At 36.0% G+C, this 16,556-nt stretch overlaps 1 protein-coding gene across 5 annotated transcripts in view; it reads right to left on the reverse strand.

Moving 5' to 3' along the window:
- The window catches only part of G2E3 (G2/M-phase specific E3 ubiquitin protein ligase), a 61,389-nt gene that overhangs the window by 23,990 nt on the left and 20,843 nt on the right, over nucleotides 1–16,556 (reverse strand). For 2 of the 5 annotated variants that reach the window (XM_081830656.1, XM_081830658.1), the window contains 4 exons: nucleotides 13,190–13,287; nucleotides 10,620–10,721; nucleotides 7,043–7,167; nucleotides 5,677–5,842 (listed from right to left, as the gene is read on the reverse strand). In XM_081830656.1, coding sequence (XP_081686782.1) covers nucleotides 5,677–5,842; nucleotides 7,043–7,167; nucleotides 10,620–10,721; nucleotides 13,190–13,287 — 491 coding nt within the window. The remainder of the gene's footprint in view (nucleotides 1–5,676; nucleotides 5,843–7,042; nucleotides 7,168–10,619; nucleotides 10,722–13,189; nucleotides 13,288–16,556) is intronic. The other 3 variants (XM_081830659.1, XM_081830661.1, XM_081830657.1) reach the window with 2 other exon arrangements.

The following is a 16,556-nucleotide window of genomic DNA, read 5'->3' on the forward strand; positions in this document are numbered from 1 at the left end:
TAAAAAGTGGGACACACAAAGAATGTCAGAGGAAAGCAACAAGTTACTGAAATCTCTGAACCTAATAGGCCTTTAAGAGTAATTGTACACAGATATTAAGATCGTAGTAAATAGATATAATACAAGGGAGTGTCTAATATGGAGGAAAAAAACAACATAGGGCATAAGGAAGATACAACAAGACCACTGCAATGATGGAGAAATCCAAACTGAACAATAGTGGCAATTCTCTATATACACAGAATGAAGTTCCCATCAGCTTTAAAATATTAATCTGCACTCTCTCCGTATAAAATTCCAATGAATATACCATTGCAGAGGTCACAAATGATGAAATATGCTTAACTATATATAATTCTCAAGCTATTGCATAGGACTGTTCTTCCTTCAAGTCTTATATTAATGAAGTTTAGAGATTAAAAAAATTTTCCTTTGGGTATTGTTATATAATAGGATAGACTCCATTTACTATTTCAGTTAAGACTTGTTTGACAGAATGGAAAAGGCACTGTAGCTCCTTTACAGAACATGACTCAAGAATTATTTCTAACTGGTCTCTAATCAGGTTAACAATTGCATGTTCATATTTATGTCACAGACAGGTGTCCATGGTGGCTGTGATTTTATATTATATTTGCATAAAGTAGACCTACATTTTTATAAGTAATATTATTTTGACTTTTTAATGACACGATTAGAAATTTGGTATTTTCAGTGCTCACAAAAAAGCCCTATGAATACTAGAGTCAAGTTTGAGAACCTCTCTGTGTTTCATTACTAACAAATAACTGAAGCAAATCTTTTTTATTTTTCTTATTTGTTGAATGAGGCAAATCTTAATTTGAAAAATAACATACGCTTATAAAATTAACAAGATGACAGATTTGGCAGCAATTACATTCATTCAAATATAAACTCTTAAGATAAATTACTTTTGTAAAATTCTCATACAGTGTTAACTTCTTTCTCATTAGGTAAAGATAACTTTTCATGATATTTATGAACTGCACTCCCCGGATACTTTTACGAACACTTCTTTATAAGAACTAACAGAATTTATAAAATTTACTCAACAAAATAGGCTCCATCCTGACACTTTTAACGGAATAATCCTAAATATAAAAAAGTTCGAGGCTCATGCAAAAAAAATACAAAGTAATCACTCTAATGTTTTTCTTTACCCAAATCATGTTTTTATTAATAAAACAAGTAAAAACGGATTTATCAGTCTTCACACACAACTGCAGGTGAAGGCGTAGTTTTAAAACAAAATGCACCATATACGTAAGGGCTTTGGTTCTGGTCTAATTAACTAGGATTGTCATTCTTCTTCCCATATACCAGATGCAAAGCCTAGAAGTCAAGGCTTTGACATTCATATAGATCACCTGTAATAATCCTACTTATTTAAAAAATATCTATTTACAGACATCTACAGGGGTGACAGTCACCATTATCTCCTACCTTTTGTTACATTTTTAGCACTTCCCTTCACCCCATTGTAAGCATAGATATGTAATTTCATAATTCTGATTTTTTTTAAATGTATAGTTCTTTTTCTTGATTTCATTTACTTATATACATTCTTGGCCATATTTAGTTTCTTTATAAAAATAAATCATCAAAATAAAGAGATGGCTTGAGGTTGCTTCAGTGTTCAAGTTTGCTTTTCTTTTTTCCAGCTTTTCTTCAGTTGTCCTAAATATGACTAGTCTCGTTTTGTAAGTACACATGATACTGCCACCAAGTCAGGTTTAGATACTGATGGTCCCAACAGTAAGGCATTTAAACGTCTCCAGAAACCAAGGCTATAGGTACTGCTGCTATTGCTGGTTTTGAAACCCCAATTACCCCAATAGTAATCTCTTGTGAAAATTCTGTGGGACACCAGGCAGATGAAGCCAGCTTAACCTTTTTGCTCTGTCAGTGGGTTAAAAATCTTTTAAGCTTCCCTGTGGAAGATTAACACTGTATTGTGTCACCCACTGCTAAAGTCAATATATAGTGTGACTTTATAGACATAAGTCTTGTAGTATTTCCTGCAATTCACTTGGCACCATCTGTCTGTATGTCTTCACAGAACATCAGCACTCATGAGGGCAAAGTACAGAATAAGTAGAGGAAAGTTATTTTGTGCAGTTTCATTTCACTGAAGTTTTTTATTTTAAGGCACTGCTTCTCTCAGGTAAGGCTTAAAAAGGGACATGATTGTGCTTAATCACTAAAAGGAGAAAAGAAAATCAGTTAACAAAAGACTATTACACTAAACATAGAAATAGAAGAAAATAATAAAGAAGAAAAGAAATCACTTAAACTCAAGAGACAGGTACAGTAGGAAAAGCTTTGGGGTCTTTTTTTTTTTTTTACATTGTTTTTACAGACAATGCATGCTGCTTTCCTTTTCATCTTTAGACCCTGGATGCTGGCTTCACAGAGTGGAGACCATTTTTTTTTTTAAAGATTTTATTTATTTATTTGAGAGAGAGAATGAGATAGAGAGAGCATGAGAGGGGGGAGGGTCAGAGGGAGAAGCAGACTCCCTGCCGAGCAGGGAGCCCGATGCGGGACTCGATCCAGGGACTCCAGGATCATGACCTGAGCCGAAGGCAGTCTTTTAACCAACTGAGCCACCCAGGCGCCCACAGAGTGGAGACATTTTTAAGGAAGACAAAGACAAGGCCAAGAGTACCACGAAATCATGAAGTTTTCCCCCTGTCCATTGGCACCAGGAGTCAGCAGTTTTTAAAGAGTTAAACCTTGTTTCTGTTCTTCATGTAAGTAGTGTTTCACCTAAAGCTTTAAAAAAAAAAAAAAGAAAGAAAGGCATGGGGTGCCTGGGTGGCTCAGTCAGTTAAGTGGCCAACTTTTGATTTCAGCTCAGGTCATCATCTCAGGGTCCTGGGATCAAGCCCCATGTTGGGCTCCATGCTCAGCAGGGAGTCTGCTTGAGGATTCTCTCTCCCTGTTCTCCCTTTGTCCCTCCCCCTATTCACACTCTCGCTCCCAATAAACAAATCTTAAAAAAAAGACAAAGAAAACCACTGTTCTATTTCTTCCTCTTATCAAAATTCAGTAGTGACATGAGGGGGAAAAGGTATTGGGCACTGGGTGTTATATGTTAGTGATGAATCACTAAATTCTACTCCTGAAAGATACAGTACACTATATCTTAACTAACTTGAATTTAATTAAAAAAAAAAAAGGGTACTGGGAATACCTAGGCATTAATACACTGAGAATTATCTACAATGGGCTACTGGTAATACTGTACATGGTTAGGCAGCAGACAATCAAGTCTTTCAGCAGATTACCTTTCATGTGATGAATTTCAACTGCTCATGACATTAGATTGAGGTATTATTAGCTCTGTGGGCTGACATTTAACATTAGCACAACACCACCTTGCTGTACCTTCAATTTGACAAAATCCTATGAGGCAGTGGAACTTTGATGACAGACTAGTTTCTTGAACTTCAAATGTGATTTTAGAGATATAGGGCCTTTTGGCTCAGAAACGCCTTGGTATCTTACACTTTTCACAGCAGATTAAGGCTGTTAAGAATGGTTCAAAGAAATACAGGCAGTACAATACAACTGAGACCCCTCATCATTTTCTGTGTCTTGAGTCCTTGGTGTTTTGATGGTGGACATTTGATCTTTGGGTTTTGGTGGTACAGGATCTACAAATCCAATATTGTCATAAAAGTTATGAACAGCGCTAAAAAATAAAATGTGGTCCTCGGGCTTGAAAAAGATAATTTCTTTGGTTAATGTCAGTGTCAGTCTGGAGTTATCTATTACAGATTCTCAACTGCTGCCTTTCTTTGAGTGAAGGTATTTGGGATTTAGAATTTGATCTTTTCAGGTGCCTTTGAGTTAGATTATTTTCCATTTCATTGACCTCAGATTTTAGTTTATCCAGCTTTTTCTTTTGAATCTCAAATTCTCTTTGAAGTCGTTCCATTCTGGCCTTTTGGTGTACCAATAGAGCTTGAGTGTAGACAGCAGCATCAGATCCCATACTCAACCTCTGTGCTTCACTCATTCTATCCACATGTGCTATAAAGTAGGGTCCATGAGGTGCTGAATATGCTGTTTCTACATAATGATCAGGATGGCTTAGAAGATTTTTAAGTTCAAAGGCAGGGGATACCACCCCTGGTGAAACTGCAGGGGTTTACTAGGATAAACTGTAATTTTGAAAAGTATATTTTGTACTAGGTTGAGTGATCACTACTTGAGAAGAAGTTGTATAATTATTGCCTATTGTTCGACTCACTCATGTACTTTGACTATTATTAGTACTTTTAAGACTTTCTTGAAATATAAGAGGATTTACAACATCTCCTAAATTTAAAAAATACTTTTGTGAATAACCTGTAATCAATAACATTTTATTTTACTAAACAATAATAAAAGCCAAGCTCTAAAAAAAAGTGTTAAACTTAATTAAATCCTTTGTTATTTGGCATTCTATTAACTGTAACTGTCTATCAGTTGGCACTTTCATACATGTACACTATTGTATTTGATGTTATCAATAAGTGAGATCTTTTTAAAAATCTTCAAGAATCTTCTGAATCAAATAAATATTAAAGTGTTTAATGTTATGTGTTTCATGATATTTACTTAAAAACTTGTCATCGGGGGCGCCTGGGTGGCTCAGCTGGCTAAGCGTCTGTCTTCAGCTCAGGTCATGATCCTGGGGCCCTAAGTCTTGCTCCCTGCTCAGTGGGGAGTCTGCTTCTCCTCCTCCCTCTGCCCTTCCCCCCACCATGCACGCTCTCTCTCTCAAATAAATAAAATCTTTTAAAAAAACACAACAAAACAAAAAAAGGGGCGCCTGGGTGGCTCAGTCGTTAAGTGTCTGCCTTTGGCTCAGGTCATGAAATCGAGCCCCGTATCAGGCTCCCTGCTCGGCGGGAAGCCTGCTTCTCCCTCTCCCACTCCCCCCGCTTGTGTTCCCTCTCTTGCTGTATCTATCTCTGTCAAATGAATAAATAAAATCTTTAAAAAAAAAAAACAAAACCCCCCCCCAAAAATCGGTCATCAGGTTTGACATACAAGGTGGCTTTCAAAAAGAATACCTTTAATTCATTAAACAGTAATCAGTCCCTGTCAAGAAGCTGTGATAAAGTGTTTAGTTTTTTTTTTTAAAGGCCTCAACATTTAAATATCTTAGCTTCCAGTTAAATTATCATTTCACAAATCTTAGTTTTCTAAGCTTAAATATGTAAATGAAGTTGGGAATTAAATCTGTGTTTTATTCATTGTGAAATACAGACAAAATCCTTAGGTTAAAACAACAAAAACTTTTAAGTGTAAATATACATTAAAAGGTAGTGTTCTAAAGTATTTTAAAATATTAGTTGTACACTTAAATAGAGTAAATTTTATAGGTAAAATATGCTTTGATAAAGCTGTTTTTAAGTTACAAGTAGAGGTAAAATACACAGGTCAACTCTTTACAATTTAAAATTCAAATCAGGGGTGCCTGGCTGGCTCAGTCTAAGAAACATGCAACTCTTGATAATGAGTCTGAGGCTCCCACTGGGTGTAAAGATTATGTAAATAAATAAGTAAATAAACCTTAATAAAATAAAATATAAAACAAATTAAAATTCAAATCAGCTAGGAACAAATTTTATATCAGATAAAGCTTACAAAATAACTTACCTGTAAACAGTCTCTATGAAACCAAGCATTCTTACAACAAGGACTTCGTAATATGCTGTAAGTTGGAATAGGCTCGATAAATTCCAAGCAAATGGTACATGGTAAGGAGTCTCTATAATTATTAGATGAAATTATTTGAACAGGTTGATGTTTCCAACAAAATGACCTAAAATGTAAATTATTTAAAAACAACATCTAATAAATTACAAAACACAATGAGACTAGCATTACAATTCGCATTTATAAGAGGAAACTCATTTGTATCTCTCTCATAATTAACCTACAAGACTGGAACTTTGGCACTCTTAATCAGTCTCACAAACTATGACCAAGGAGAGCAGGATTTTCATAATGTGAACCTTTTGGTGGTAAGACTTAACTCCTAGAGGGGCGCCTGGGTGGCTCAGTCGGTCAGGTGTCTGCCCTTGTCTCAGGTCATGATCCCAGCGTCCTGGGATCGAGCCCCGCCTTGGGCTCTCTGCTCAGTGAGGAGCCTGCTTCTCCCTCTCCTCCCTGCTCCTGCTCTCTCTTGCTAGCTCTCTCTCAAATAAATAAAATCTTACAAAAAAAAAAAAAAAAGACTTAACTCCTAGAATTTCAGTAACTAGTATTATGTTGAGAATCCTATGTAATATTGTTAGCAACACCATTATACTCAATATTGTACAAAATTAAAGGAACTTAAAAAGAAATATTTTAATTTGTAACATAAAATACAAATAAAAACTTATTCCAAACCCACTAAATTTATTTCCATTTGCATTTTCTAAACTGCAGTTTTGTACATGCTAACAATCCATTAAATAGGTCAAGAACACAAAGACTAAAAGAAATAGAACACTCATAATATCAAATACTAAAATTCATAAATCTTGATGTTTAAAGCTGGATTCAGAAAGTAAATATTGTCAGGGGCACTCCAGGGCACAATATTTATTTTTTGGACTCCACCAAATTTAAATGCCTTCAATTTACTCAATGAGAAATACATATGGCTCTGTGGAAGACGAGTGGACCGTAAATCTAAAGAGTGACATAAAAATCTAGAATTATGTAAGGTGGAAATTTTTATAAAATATTAATAAATTAACAATTTCATATTATATTCCAGAGCTGAAGATGAATATTAATTGTTAAGCCCATTCAATTCTGGCAATTCCCAACACTTTGCAGATAGAGATGACTCCATAAAGGAGAAGGGAAGCAATTTTAAATATATATAAAACATATATGTAACATATATGTGTAAACTCAGTGCAGCTCTGAAAAGAAATTTTACAAAGGATTTATATCATTGGCATATCCATACCCATTTTCCATTTTTCCTTAACATTCATCTTTCATATTCAACAATTAATTAACTTACGCAAAATTGCCAGTAAATTGGAAAATACATTCTCTCTGAAGTCCACATGGGAAATGATAACTTCGTTTACATCGGGGTGCAACACATCCAATTGAAGCACCAGTTTTCTTGCAAATACAGCATTTCTAGAAGAAAATATGAAAACAGAGGTCATAACATACAAAATCTGAGTAACATAGTATGACCAAGTTATAAATGAATATTCCTGTGGGGAGTCTGAAAATTAATTTTCATCATACAACAGCTATGATGACAGTTTATTAAAACAATTTCTGAAAAAACTGTTCTACCCAGAAACAGTCTAAAGACACTAAAGATTCACTCCTATAACAATTTCTGGTAAAAGAGTCATCTCTAATCTAACATGTGGATGGGACAGAGAAGCTTCTCCTTCCTACCTGGCTAAAATATTTTCAACTGAAGGGTTTTGTAAACATAATAGCTATACATTAAAGTCTCAAATCTCAATAAAAAACACATAAATAGGAAATATTCATCAAGGAAAACAGCAAAACAATATTAAAAACCAATCTGTGAAAAAAGTCAGCTAGGATCACCCTATCCTAACCAAATGAAAAAGTGAGATTATGACTTGAGCCAAAACCAAGAGTGGGACGCTTAGGTGACTGAGCCACCCAAGTGCCCCAGAAAGAGAGTCTTTGTAAATGTAATTAAGTTAAAGATCTCAAGATGAAACCATCCTGGATTTAGGGTGGTCCCTAATCAAATGATTGGTGTCCTTCTAAGTGAAAGGAGAGGGAAATTTAAGACACATACTCACAGAGGGGAAGACCATGTGAACATGTGCAGCTGGAAGCAGAGACTGGAGTTATGCTGTCACAAACCAAGGTTACCAGCAGCCGCCAGAAACTTGGAGACAAGCGTGGAAAGGGATTCTCCCCTCACAGCTCCCAGAAAGAACCAATCCTTCTGACAGCTTGATTTGGAATTTCTAGTCTCCAGAATTGTGAGAACAAATTTCTGTTTTAAATGACTCAGTTTGCTGTAATTTATTATGGTAGCCCAAAGGAACCAAATACAATACTGCTGCCACTAACTAAAATATAACAGTGGTATAGGAATACAAAGACTATTAGATGATTCAAGCGTTACTAAGATACAGAGCAGTATCTAAAACATCTTGGAACCCTTGAGATAGCCATTATAAAATGGTCACTGATGAAGGGATTATACAGTCTTATGCTGACCCATGAAATACCACTAGGTTACTGGAGAATACCTTGCCAACCTGAGGCTTTTCCAGTAAACTGACATACGGAACTCTAGCTTAATGTCGCAAATGGAGACAACTTCTTCAGGATAAAGATATTCTCAAAGGTTCAGAATAGGGAAGCCTGGGTGGCACAGTCGGTTGAGCATCCGACTCCGTTTTGGCTCAGGTCATGATCTCAGAGTTGGGAGGATCAAGCCCCGAGTTGGGCTCCATGCTTGGTGCAGAACTTGGCTTGATATTCTCTCTCCCTCTCCCCCACCCCTCCTGCTGATGCTCTCTCTCTCTCTAAAATAATCTGGGCACCTGGGTAGCTCAGATGGTTAAGCCATCTGCCTTCGGCTCAGGTCATGATCCCAGGGTCCTGGGATCAAGTCCCGCATTGGGCTCCCTGCTCCCTGGGGAGCCTTCTTCTCCCTCTGTCTCTGCCTCTCATGAATAAATAAATAAATAAAATCTTTAAAAAAAAAAATAGAAAATAAAATAAAATAAATAATCTTAAAAAAAAAAAAAAAAGGTTCACAATATAGTCAGAGAAGATTCAGATGTTTTAAGAAAAAGATATTTCCAAACTGCAAAGAGACCTTTTGAGGTCATCTTTCACCACAAGTTCACTATCATCAGGAGGTTGAGGAATTTTGATACTAATACTCTCACATAGTCCTGAGATAAATGCCACTGCTAACCTTTCTCCCAAGGTTTTCTCTTGTGTCCTACAGCCTCTATTTTACCATCTGGCCCCCAGCATCCTCAACATCTTCAAAAATAATTGCTTCCATTTTTCTTGCTTCAACTAAGATAAAGGTCTCTATATGCTTGCTTCCCTTACAGAATTTCTTGAGTGAAGCTACTTATTTTCCCATCCTCCTTTATTTTCATCCAGACTTGGCAAGGGTTGGGAGTAGGATATGGAAAAAGGCAAGGGGGACAATCAGAACATTATTTTAGTTCTCTGTTGCAGGTTGTAGGCCATAAATTTGCCTTCATACTTTAAAAAATCTGGTCCTTTGAGCCTAATGATATCTACCCTCTGTCACCTACTAGCTTCCTCCACACTTTGGCACCTTTCTCTGTATCTTAATTCTTGCTACCCCTTTGTAAACAACTTCAACATTGATGAGACAACCTTTCTTTGACAGTTATGATGTGTCCCTTCATCACTACTCCAGTGTAATAATGAATCCTGTCATCACCCAAAACTGCTCCACCACTGAAACCATCAGTTCCAGTTATATTCTCTGGACAAAATTCCCTGTACTTCCAACTTTCTCATTTTTTTTAACCTTCTCATTTTCTAACTCTCATTATTTTTTTTTTAAAGATTTTATTTATTTATTTGACAGAGAGAGAGACACAAGTGAGAGAGGGAACACAGCAGGGGGAGTGGGAAAGGGAAAAGCAGGCTTCCCGCCAAGCAGGGAGCCAGATGCGGGGCTCGATCCCAGGACCCTGGGATCATGATCTGAGCCAAAGGCAGACACCTAACAACTGAGCCACCCAGGCACCCCTAACTCTCATTATTTCTACTCAGACCAGGTGGAAACCTACAATCCTTTCCTTGCATTTTTTTTTTTTTTAAGATTTTATTTATTTATTTGAGACAGAGAAAATGAGAGACAGAGAGCATGAGAGGGAGGAGGGTCAGAGGGAGAAGCAGACTCCCTGCCGAGCAGGGAGCCCGATGCGGGACTCGATCCCAGGACTCCAGGATCATGACCTGAGCCGAAGGCAGTCTCTTAACCAACTGAGCCACCCAGGCGCCCCTTTCCTTGCATTTAATACAGTAGGTATCACACAGAAGGTTCACAAACTATAATTAAATGAACAAGGGGTTAAAGCGTAGAGTACTTATCCTGGAGAATGTGAGAACGCAATGAACAAAGGTACACAATGTCACAGAATGTCCACAAGAGGTGGAGATATCATAAATTACTGGTCTGCATAGCTGTGTAATTTCCACCTCAACCCATCATGCCAACCCAGCAACTGAGGTATAAGAATGAAAAGTGAACATCTGGGTTGACTCAGGATTAAAGGTTTGAAGAACAGCAGAGTGGAAGTATGGTCATAATTCGGATGGTAGGAGTGGGTGAAATGATGGATAGGTTGGAATAAAATAAGGACGTGAAATCAGCACTGTCACATATTATTCAGGGTTGGTTAACCTCGCTTTTATTTGCAAATACACAAAAAGTTCTTCTAAAATATACCTTATTTGACAAAAATAAGCCTTTTAACATAAAATCAAAGTCTTATAAATTTCCAGTAGGGAAACGGATGGAAAAAACTTCCCTAGTATGATCATACTTATAGTATTTAGTGTAATGAGTAAAACAATTTACTTACCAGTTTAGAAGCCCTGTTCACTTCTTTCCTGATGTCTTCTATTAGAAAACCATAAACTCCTTCTTCTTCTTTACCTCTCTGCCAAATTCCACTTGACATCAACTATAAATATATTCTCAATTAGAAAACAGACCTTAAGAAACTAGTTTGAAATATATATAAATGTATTTATATATGCATGTGTTTGTATATATTAATATACACACACATATAATATATATAATGTTCCAATAAAAAATGGACATAACTTGAATTTCAAGCACCTCTTATCTATAATAGTTATTTTTCATGGTCAAAGTAAGAGGCTACTCACATTCCTTGATTTGGAAGACACTGTACATTAACAGTTCATATAACCAAAGTGGTTTCTAAAAGTATTCCAGGAAATAACAGAAAAAGGAAGAATGCAAGGCAGAAAACATCTGTAATGAATGAATGAAGCTTTAGAAAAAAAGGTGGGAAATACCGAAAGGTATAAATGTAATAATAGTAAACACTATGGCAATAATTCAGTTTATCAGTGATATTTCAGGCTAACTTTAAATGTAGCTGGATTCTGAATCATAAAAGGTGTATTTACAGAAACTTATTGAATCATGGTTAACATAAATGTTTGAATTTTTAAATATCTTTTAACCTCAGTTTAAATATGTTAAGGAAATATGAATCAAAAAAATGGATGGAACTGTGAATAAGAAATCCTGGCTTGCAAACCAGGCTCTGTGTCCAACTTTCTGGAATTCTAGGCAAGTAATTTAATGTCCCTCACCTTAAACACAAAAATAAAAAACTGTACTAGATTGTCTCAAGTCTCTTTAAGCTCTAACATTCCATTACCATTTATAACATTACTGCATTTTCCTGTTCACAGTGAAATAGAATCTTGTAAGTGTTGAGCCTAGGGTGGGTATGTTTTGAATTATTACACTCATTAATGAAAAACAGAATACAAAGGAAATTTGATCAAATTAAATATATTAAATAATTCAAAGCTACTTCAAATTTGTGATTAGAGAAGAGGATTATTTTAATCAATATAATATATCCTAGAGAAACAACAAAAAAAGTAGACATTACTTAAGAATTGGTTATGAAAAAAAACCCCAATTCTCCTAATTCTACTGCATAAAAAGTAAAATAAATTCTCAGAAAAATGAAAAGGTTTTCTTCGGTGATATAAAATATAAGACTTCCAACTTACAAATAAATTTGGAATGCCAAATTAATGTTCCCTTAAATCTTGGTACAAAGTAATTAGGTTCTTAGACAAGTCTAGAAGTCTATTTAACCCACAGGGTACTTGAGATACAAAACTATAGTCTTAGACAACCACCAAGAAATATGTTAGATGGTTTCTCAAGGAAGCATCTAGAGTTTTAACATGGATGCTGGGGTGGGTATAATAATAGATCTACAAATTTGTTGATTACTTCTTCCGTTAAGAGACGGGGCCTAGTTCCCTTCCCCCTGAATGTGGGCTAGACTTAATGACTCACTTCTAACAAACAGAATAAAGTAAAAGTGACAGTAGTATGTGACTGTGAAGACTAGGTCATATGGTTCTATTTTGGTGTCTTGTCTATCCGTCCCTCCCTCCCTCTTTCATCACTTACTCTGCAAGAAGTCAGATGCCATGCTGTAAGTACCCTACAGAGGTACCCAGGGAAGTAAGGAATAGAGGCCTCCTGCCAACAGGTAGTAAGTACTAATGCCAAAAGCCATGTGAGTGAGCCATCAGAGGTGGATCCTCCAGCCCAGTCTACCCTTCCTATGACCGAACGCTGGCTGACATCTCACTTGCAACCTCATGAGAGTCCCTGAGCCAGAACTATCCAGTTCAGCCAATACCAGATTCCTGACCCTCAGAAAATGTTTGAGATAATAGCTGTTTAAGCTGCTAAAATTCAGGATAATTTGTTAAGTGGCAATACATAACTCATACAGTATCAAGAAATATTGTGTCTATTAACTGCAGCCTTGGCAGGCTAAGGCAGTGATGGTGCCATTAAGATCTTAAGGCACAGATTTAGTGAGGTGAAAAGTTGGTGGAGGGAAGGGGAAACAAATGAGACACTAATTTTCAATATGAAATCACTTTTTCTTTCTTCCGAGTGACCCATAAATTCACCTATTTCCTTGTCCACAAATATTTACCACCTTTATTTAGAACTTTTCTTTCTAGGTTGTCTGCAAAATAAAATACTTTCCTTCTCCTCCCTGAACCTTCAAACAACTCTTTTCTGAGATTTACCATTAGCAACAATGGAAACAAGAAAGTGGTAAAAAGATAACTCCCTTAGAGATCTAACCATTTTTTCCTTTTTTCATTTAGGCTCTAAAGGGTTAGGCAAAAATAAACAGATAATGATGACAGGTCTTCCCTCATACATACCAAATAATTTCACAATCTTAGAATTTGATAGATGAAAAACCTTATTTTACGTACAGGCAAAATGAGATCCAGAGAAGCAAAATGACTTATCCAATTCTCAGAAACCAGCCATCAAAATCTAACTGTCTTCTTTAGAAGAGTATCAAATTTCCAGGATTTAATTATAAATTATACTCACCAAACAATAGTAATGTACAGTGAGATTCCATTTCTCATTAGTTTTCTTTTCTCCATATTTATTAGGACAGTCATCATTTTTTCGACAAAAAACACAAGCTAACAGTGAAAAAAGTAAATAGATATAAAAATATTTTTAAATTTTTAAAATAAAACCTATGGAATTGGAGCTTCTCTCAAATGATGTATTCAATTCTTTCTGAGAGCAAATCACATTATATTATCAGTAACTTAAAATTTTTAACACTTATTTCCAAAGCAATAAACATCATTGTTTTAGACTTTACATTTTTAAATTAATTTTAATAATGAATTCCAGTGTATAATTAAAATGGCAACTTGTAGGGTAACATCACAGAAAATAATGGATTAGGAAACTCCAAAACTCTATCTCCCCACTAAAGCAACAAATTAAGCTGCCAAAAACTGTCAGAATCAACTTTTCAGAAATTCTGAAATCTAATTTTAAAACTTATAACAATTAGGAGAATGCTCAATAAAGAAACAGAATGGTAAATTCTGATGAGCACTCTGTAGCATTTTAACTTACCTGCCTACCATCCCCCACTCTCCAGCTGAGCAATGAATGGCCTTAGGTTCGATGGCCCATGTTCCAGGTTTGGATTGTCCAAGAGGAGGTAAAATGAACCTTGTTCTTAAAGAAAAGTGAGTGTGTGTTTTGATCTGCCTGGTGGATCCCTGAGGGATGGGCTCAGATGCTTGCCCTTGTTTTGCCTGCCTCAGAACTTTCTCTGTCAAAAGTGTTTAAGACAAATACACTAGATGAAGCAGCTTGGAGTTAAGGGTAACAGGACAAGCAGGTGCCAGACCAAAAGACCTACAAAAGGAGAAGCTGGGAAAAGGAGATACATGGGTAAATAAGGGCTTTGAAAAGCTCCCACAGATAACAGGGAATCTAGAGGACACACACATGCTCAAGGCTGGATGCGTGCTCAGAAAAGACCCTAGAAACCCTAAGCTTTCACCTCTGGCTGATCTTTATGTAAGCCAATATGAAAAAAGAAAGACCCCAAATCAGTAACAATTTTAACCTTAAAGAGCTAGAAAAATAAGAGCATATTAAGCCAAAAGCTAGCAGAAGGAAGGAAAAAATAAACACTACAGCATAGATAAATGAAATAGAAAACAAAAACAAGAGAACCAATAAAAACTGAAGTTGGTTTTCTGAAAAGATCAACGAAACCGACAAAACTTTAGCCAGACTGACCTAGAGAAAAAGAGTAAATTCAACACTTAGAAAAAAGCTACAGAAATCAAAACACTGTTGTAGTGGCATAAGGACAGCGATATAGATCAATAGAGGAAAAGAGGCCAGAAATAAACATATATATCTATGGTCAATTAATTTTGAACAAGAATGCCAAGGTCATTCATCAGGGAAAAACAGTCTCTTCAATAAGTGGTACTAGGACAGCTTGATAGCCACATGCAAGATAATGAAACCTAACCCAATACCATATATAAAAATTAAATCAAAAGAGATCAAAGATGGGGTGCCTTGGTGGCTCAGTCAGTTAAGTGTCTGACTCTTGATTTTGGCTCAGCTCATGATCTTGGGGTCCTGGGATCATGCCCCATATCAGGCTCTGTGCTCAGCGGGGAGTCTACTTAAGATTCTCTGCCCCCCCCACCCCTCCCCCAGCTCGCAGTCTCTCAAATAAATAAATAAATCTTTTAAAAAGCACAACAGATCAAAGACCTAAACATAAGCACCAAAACTAAACTCTTAGAAGAAAATATAAGGGTAAATCTTTATAACCTTGGACTGGCAATGGTTTCTTAGAGATCACATGAAACCAAGGGCAAAAGTAAAAATGAAAAAAAAAAATAAACTGGACTTCATCTAAGTTTTTTGCAACTTTTATGCAAAGGACACTAAAGAGAGTGGAAAGACAATCTACAGAATGGGAGAATATATTTAGAAACCATATATCTGTTAAGGGTCTAGTGTCCAAAATGCGTAAGAAATTCTTATAACTCAACAACAAAACACAAACCAATTTTAAAATGGAGCAAATGATGTGAATAAACATTTTTCCAAAGAAAAAATATAAATAGCCAATAAGCATATTAAAAGATGTTTAATATCATTAATCAGGGAAATGTAAATCAAAACCACAATGAGATATTACTTCACATCTGTTAGGATGGCTATAATCAAAATGTCAAAAAATAACAAATGTTGGCAAGGATCTGGAAAAATAGGAATCCTCACACACTGCTGGTGGAAATGTAAAATGATACAATGACTTAGGAAAAATAATTTGACAGTTCCTCAAAAACTTAAACATAGTTACTGTATGACACAACAATTCCACTCCTGGGTGTATATGCCAAAGAACTGAAAATGGATGTTCAAATACTTGTATGCTTATATTTATAGCAGCACTGTTCTCAACAGCCAAAAAGGGAAAACAAACCAAGTGTATATCAATGGATGGATGAATGGATAAATTAATATGTTATATCCATACAATGGAATATTATTCAGCTGTAAAAAGAAAAGTACTGATACCTACTACAACATGGATGAGCCTAGAAACATTATGCTAAGTAAAAGAAGCCAAGCACAAGAGGTCACATACTATATGACTCCATTTATATAATAGATTACCTTATCCAGAATAGGTAAATCCACAGAGACAGACAAAAAAGCAGATTGGTGGCTTCCAGGCACCAAGGAGAAGGGAAATGAAAAGTAACTGCTTAATGGGTAGTTTCCTTTGGGGATGATGAAAATGTTCTGGAACTAGATAGTGGTGATGGTTCTCACTCTCCCTGCTTGTGTTCCCTCTCTCACTGTGTCTCTCTCTGTCAAATAAATAAAATCTTTAAAAAAATAATAAAATAGTTAAAATGGTGAATTTTGGGGCGCCTGGGTGGCTCGGTCGTTAAGTGTCTGCCTTTGGCTCAGGTCATTATCCCGGGGTCCTGGGATCAAGCCCTGCATCTGGCTCCCTGCTGGGTGGGGAGCCTGCTTCTCCCTCTCCCACTCCCTCTACTTGTGTTCCCTCTCTCGCTGTGTCTCTCTGTCAAATAAATAAATAAAATCTTAAAAAAAAAAAATGGTGAATTTTATGTTATGTGTACTTTACCATAACAATAATAGTTTTTAAAAGGCAAACTGTAGAGTCAGGGAGATCTGAGTTAAATCTTGGCACTACACTCTTGCTGTGTAACCTTGGACAAGTCAAGTATAATTAAAAGGGTGTGGCAGGTACATATAACTGAATAGACATTAGTATAATTATCAATTTTTCTAACTTACGATATTTACTTATACAGAAAATTTCTAATAAAACAATGAGAAAAACACTAGCTAAAGAGAAAAGACTGAGAATCTCAAG

Source organism: Leptonychotes weddellii, chromosome 9 (assembly GCF_054177405.1).
Source record: "Leptonychotes weddellii isolate Sample4059 chromosome 9, ASM5417740v2, whole genome shotgun sequence".
NCBI lineage: Eukaryota > Metazoa > Chordata > Mammalia > Carnivora > Phocidae > Leptonychotes > Leptonychotes weddellii.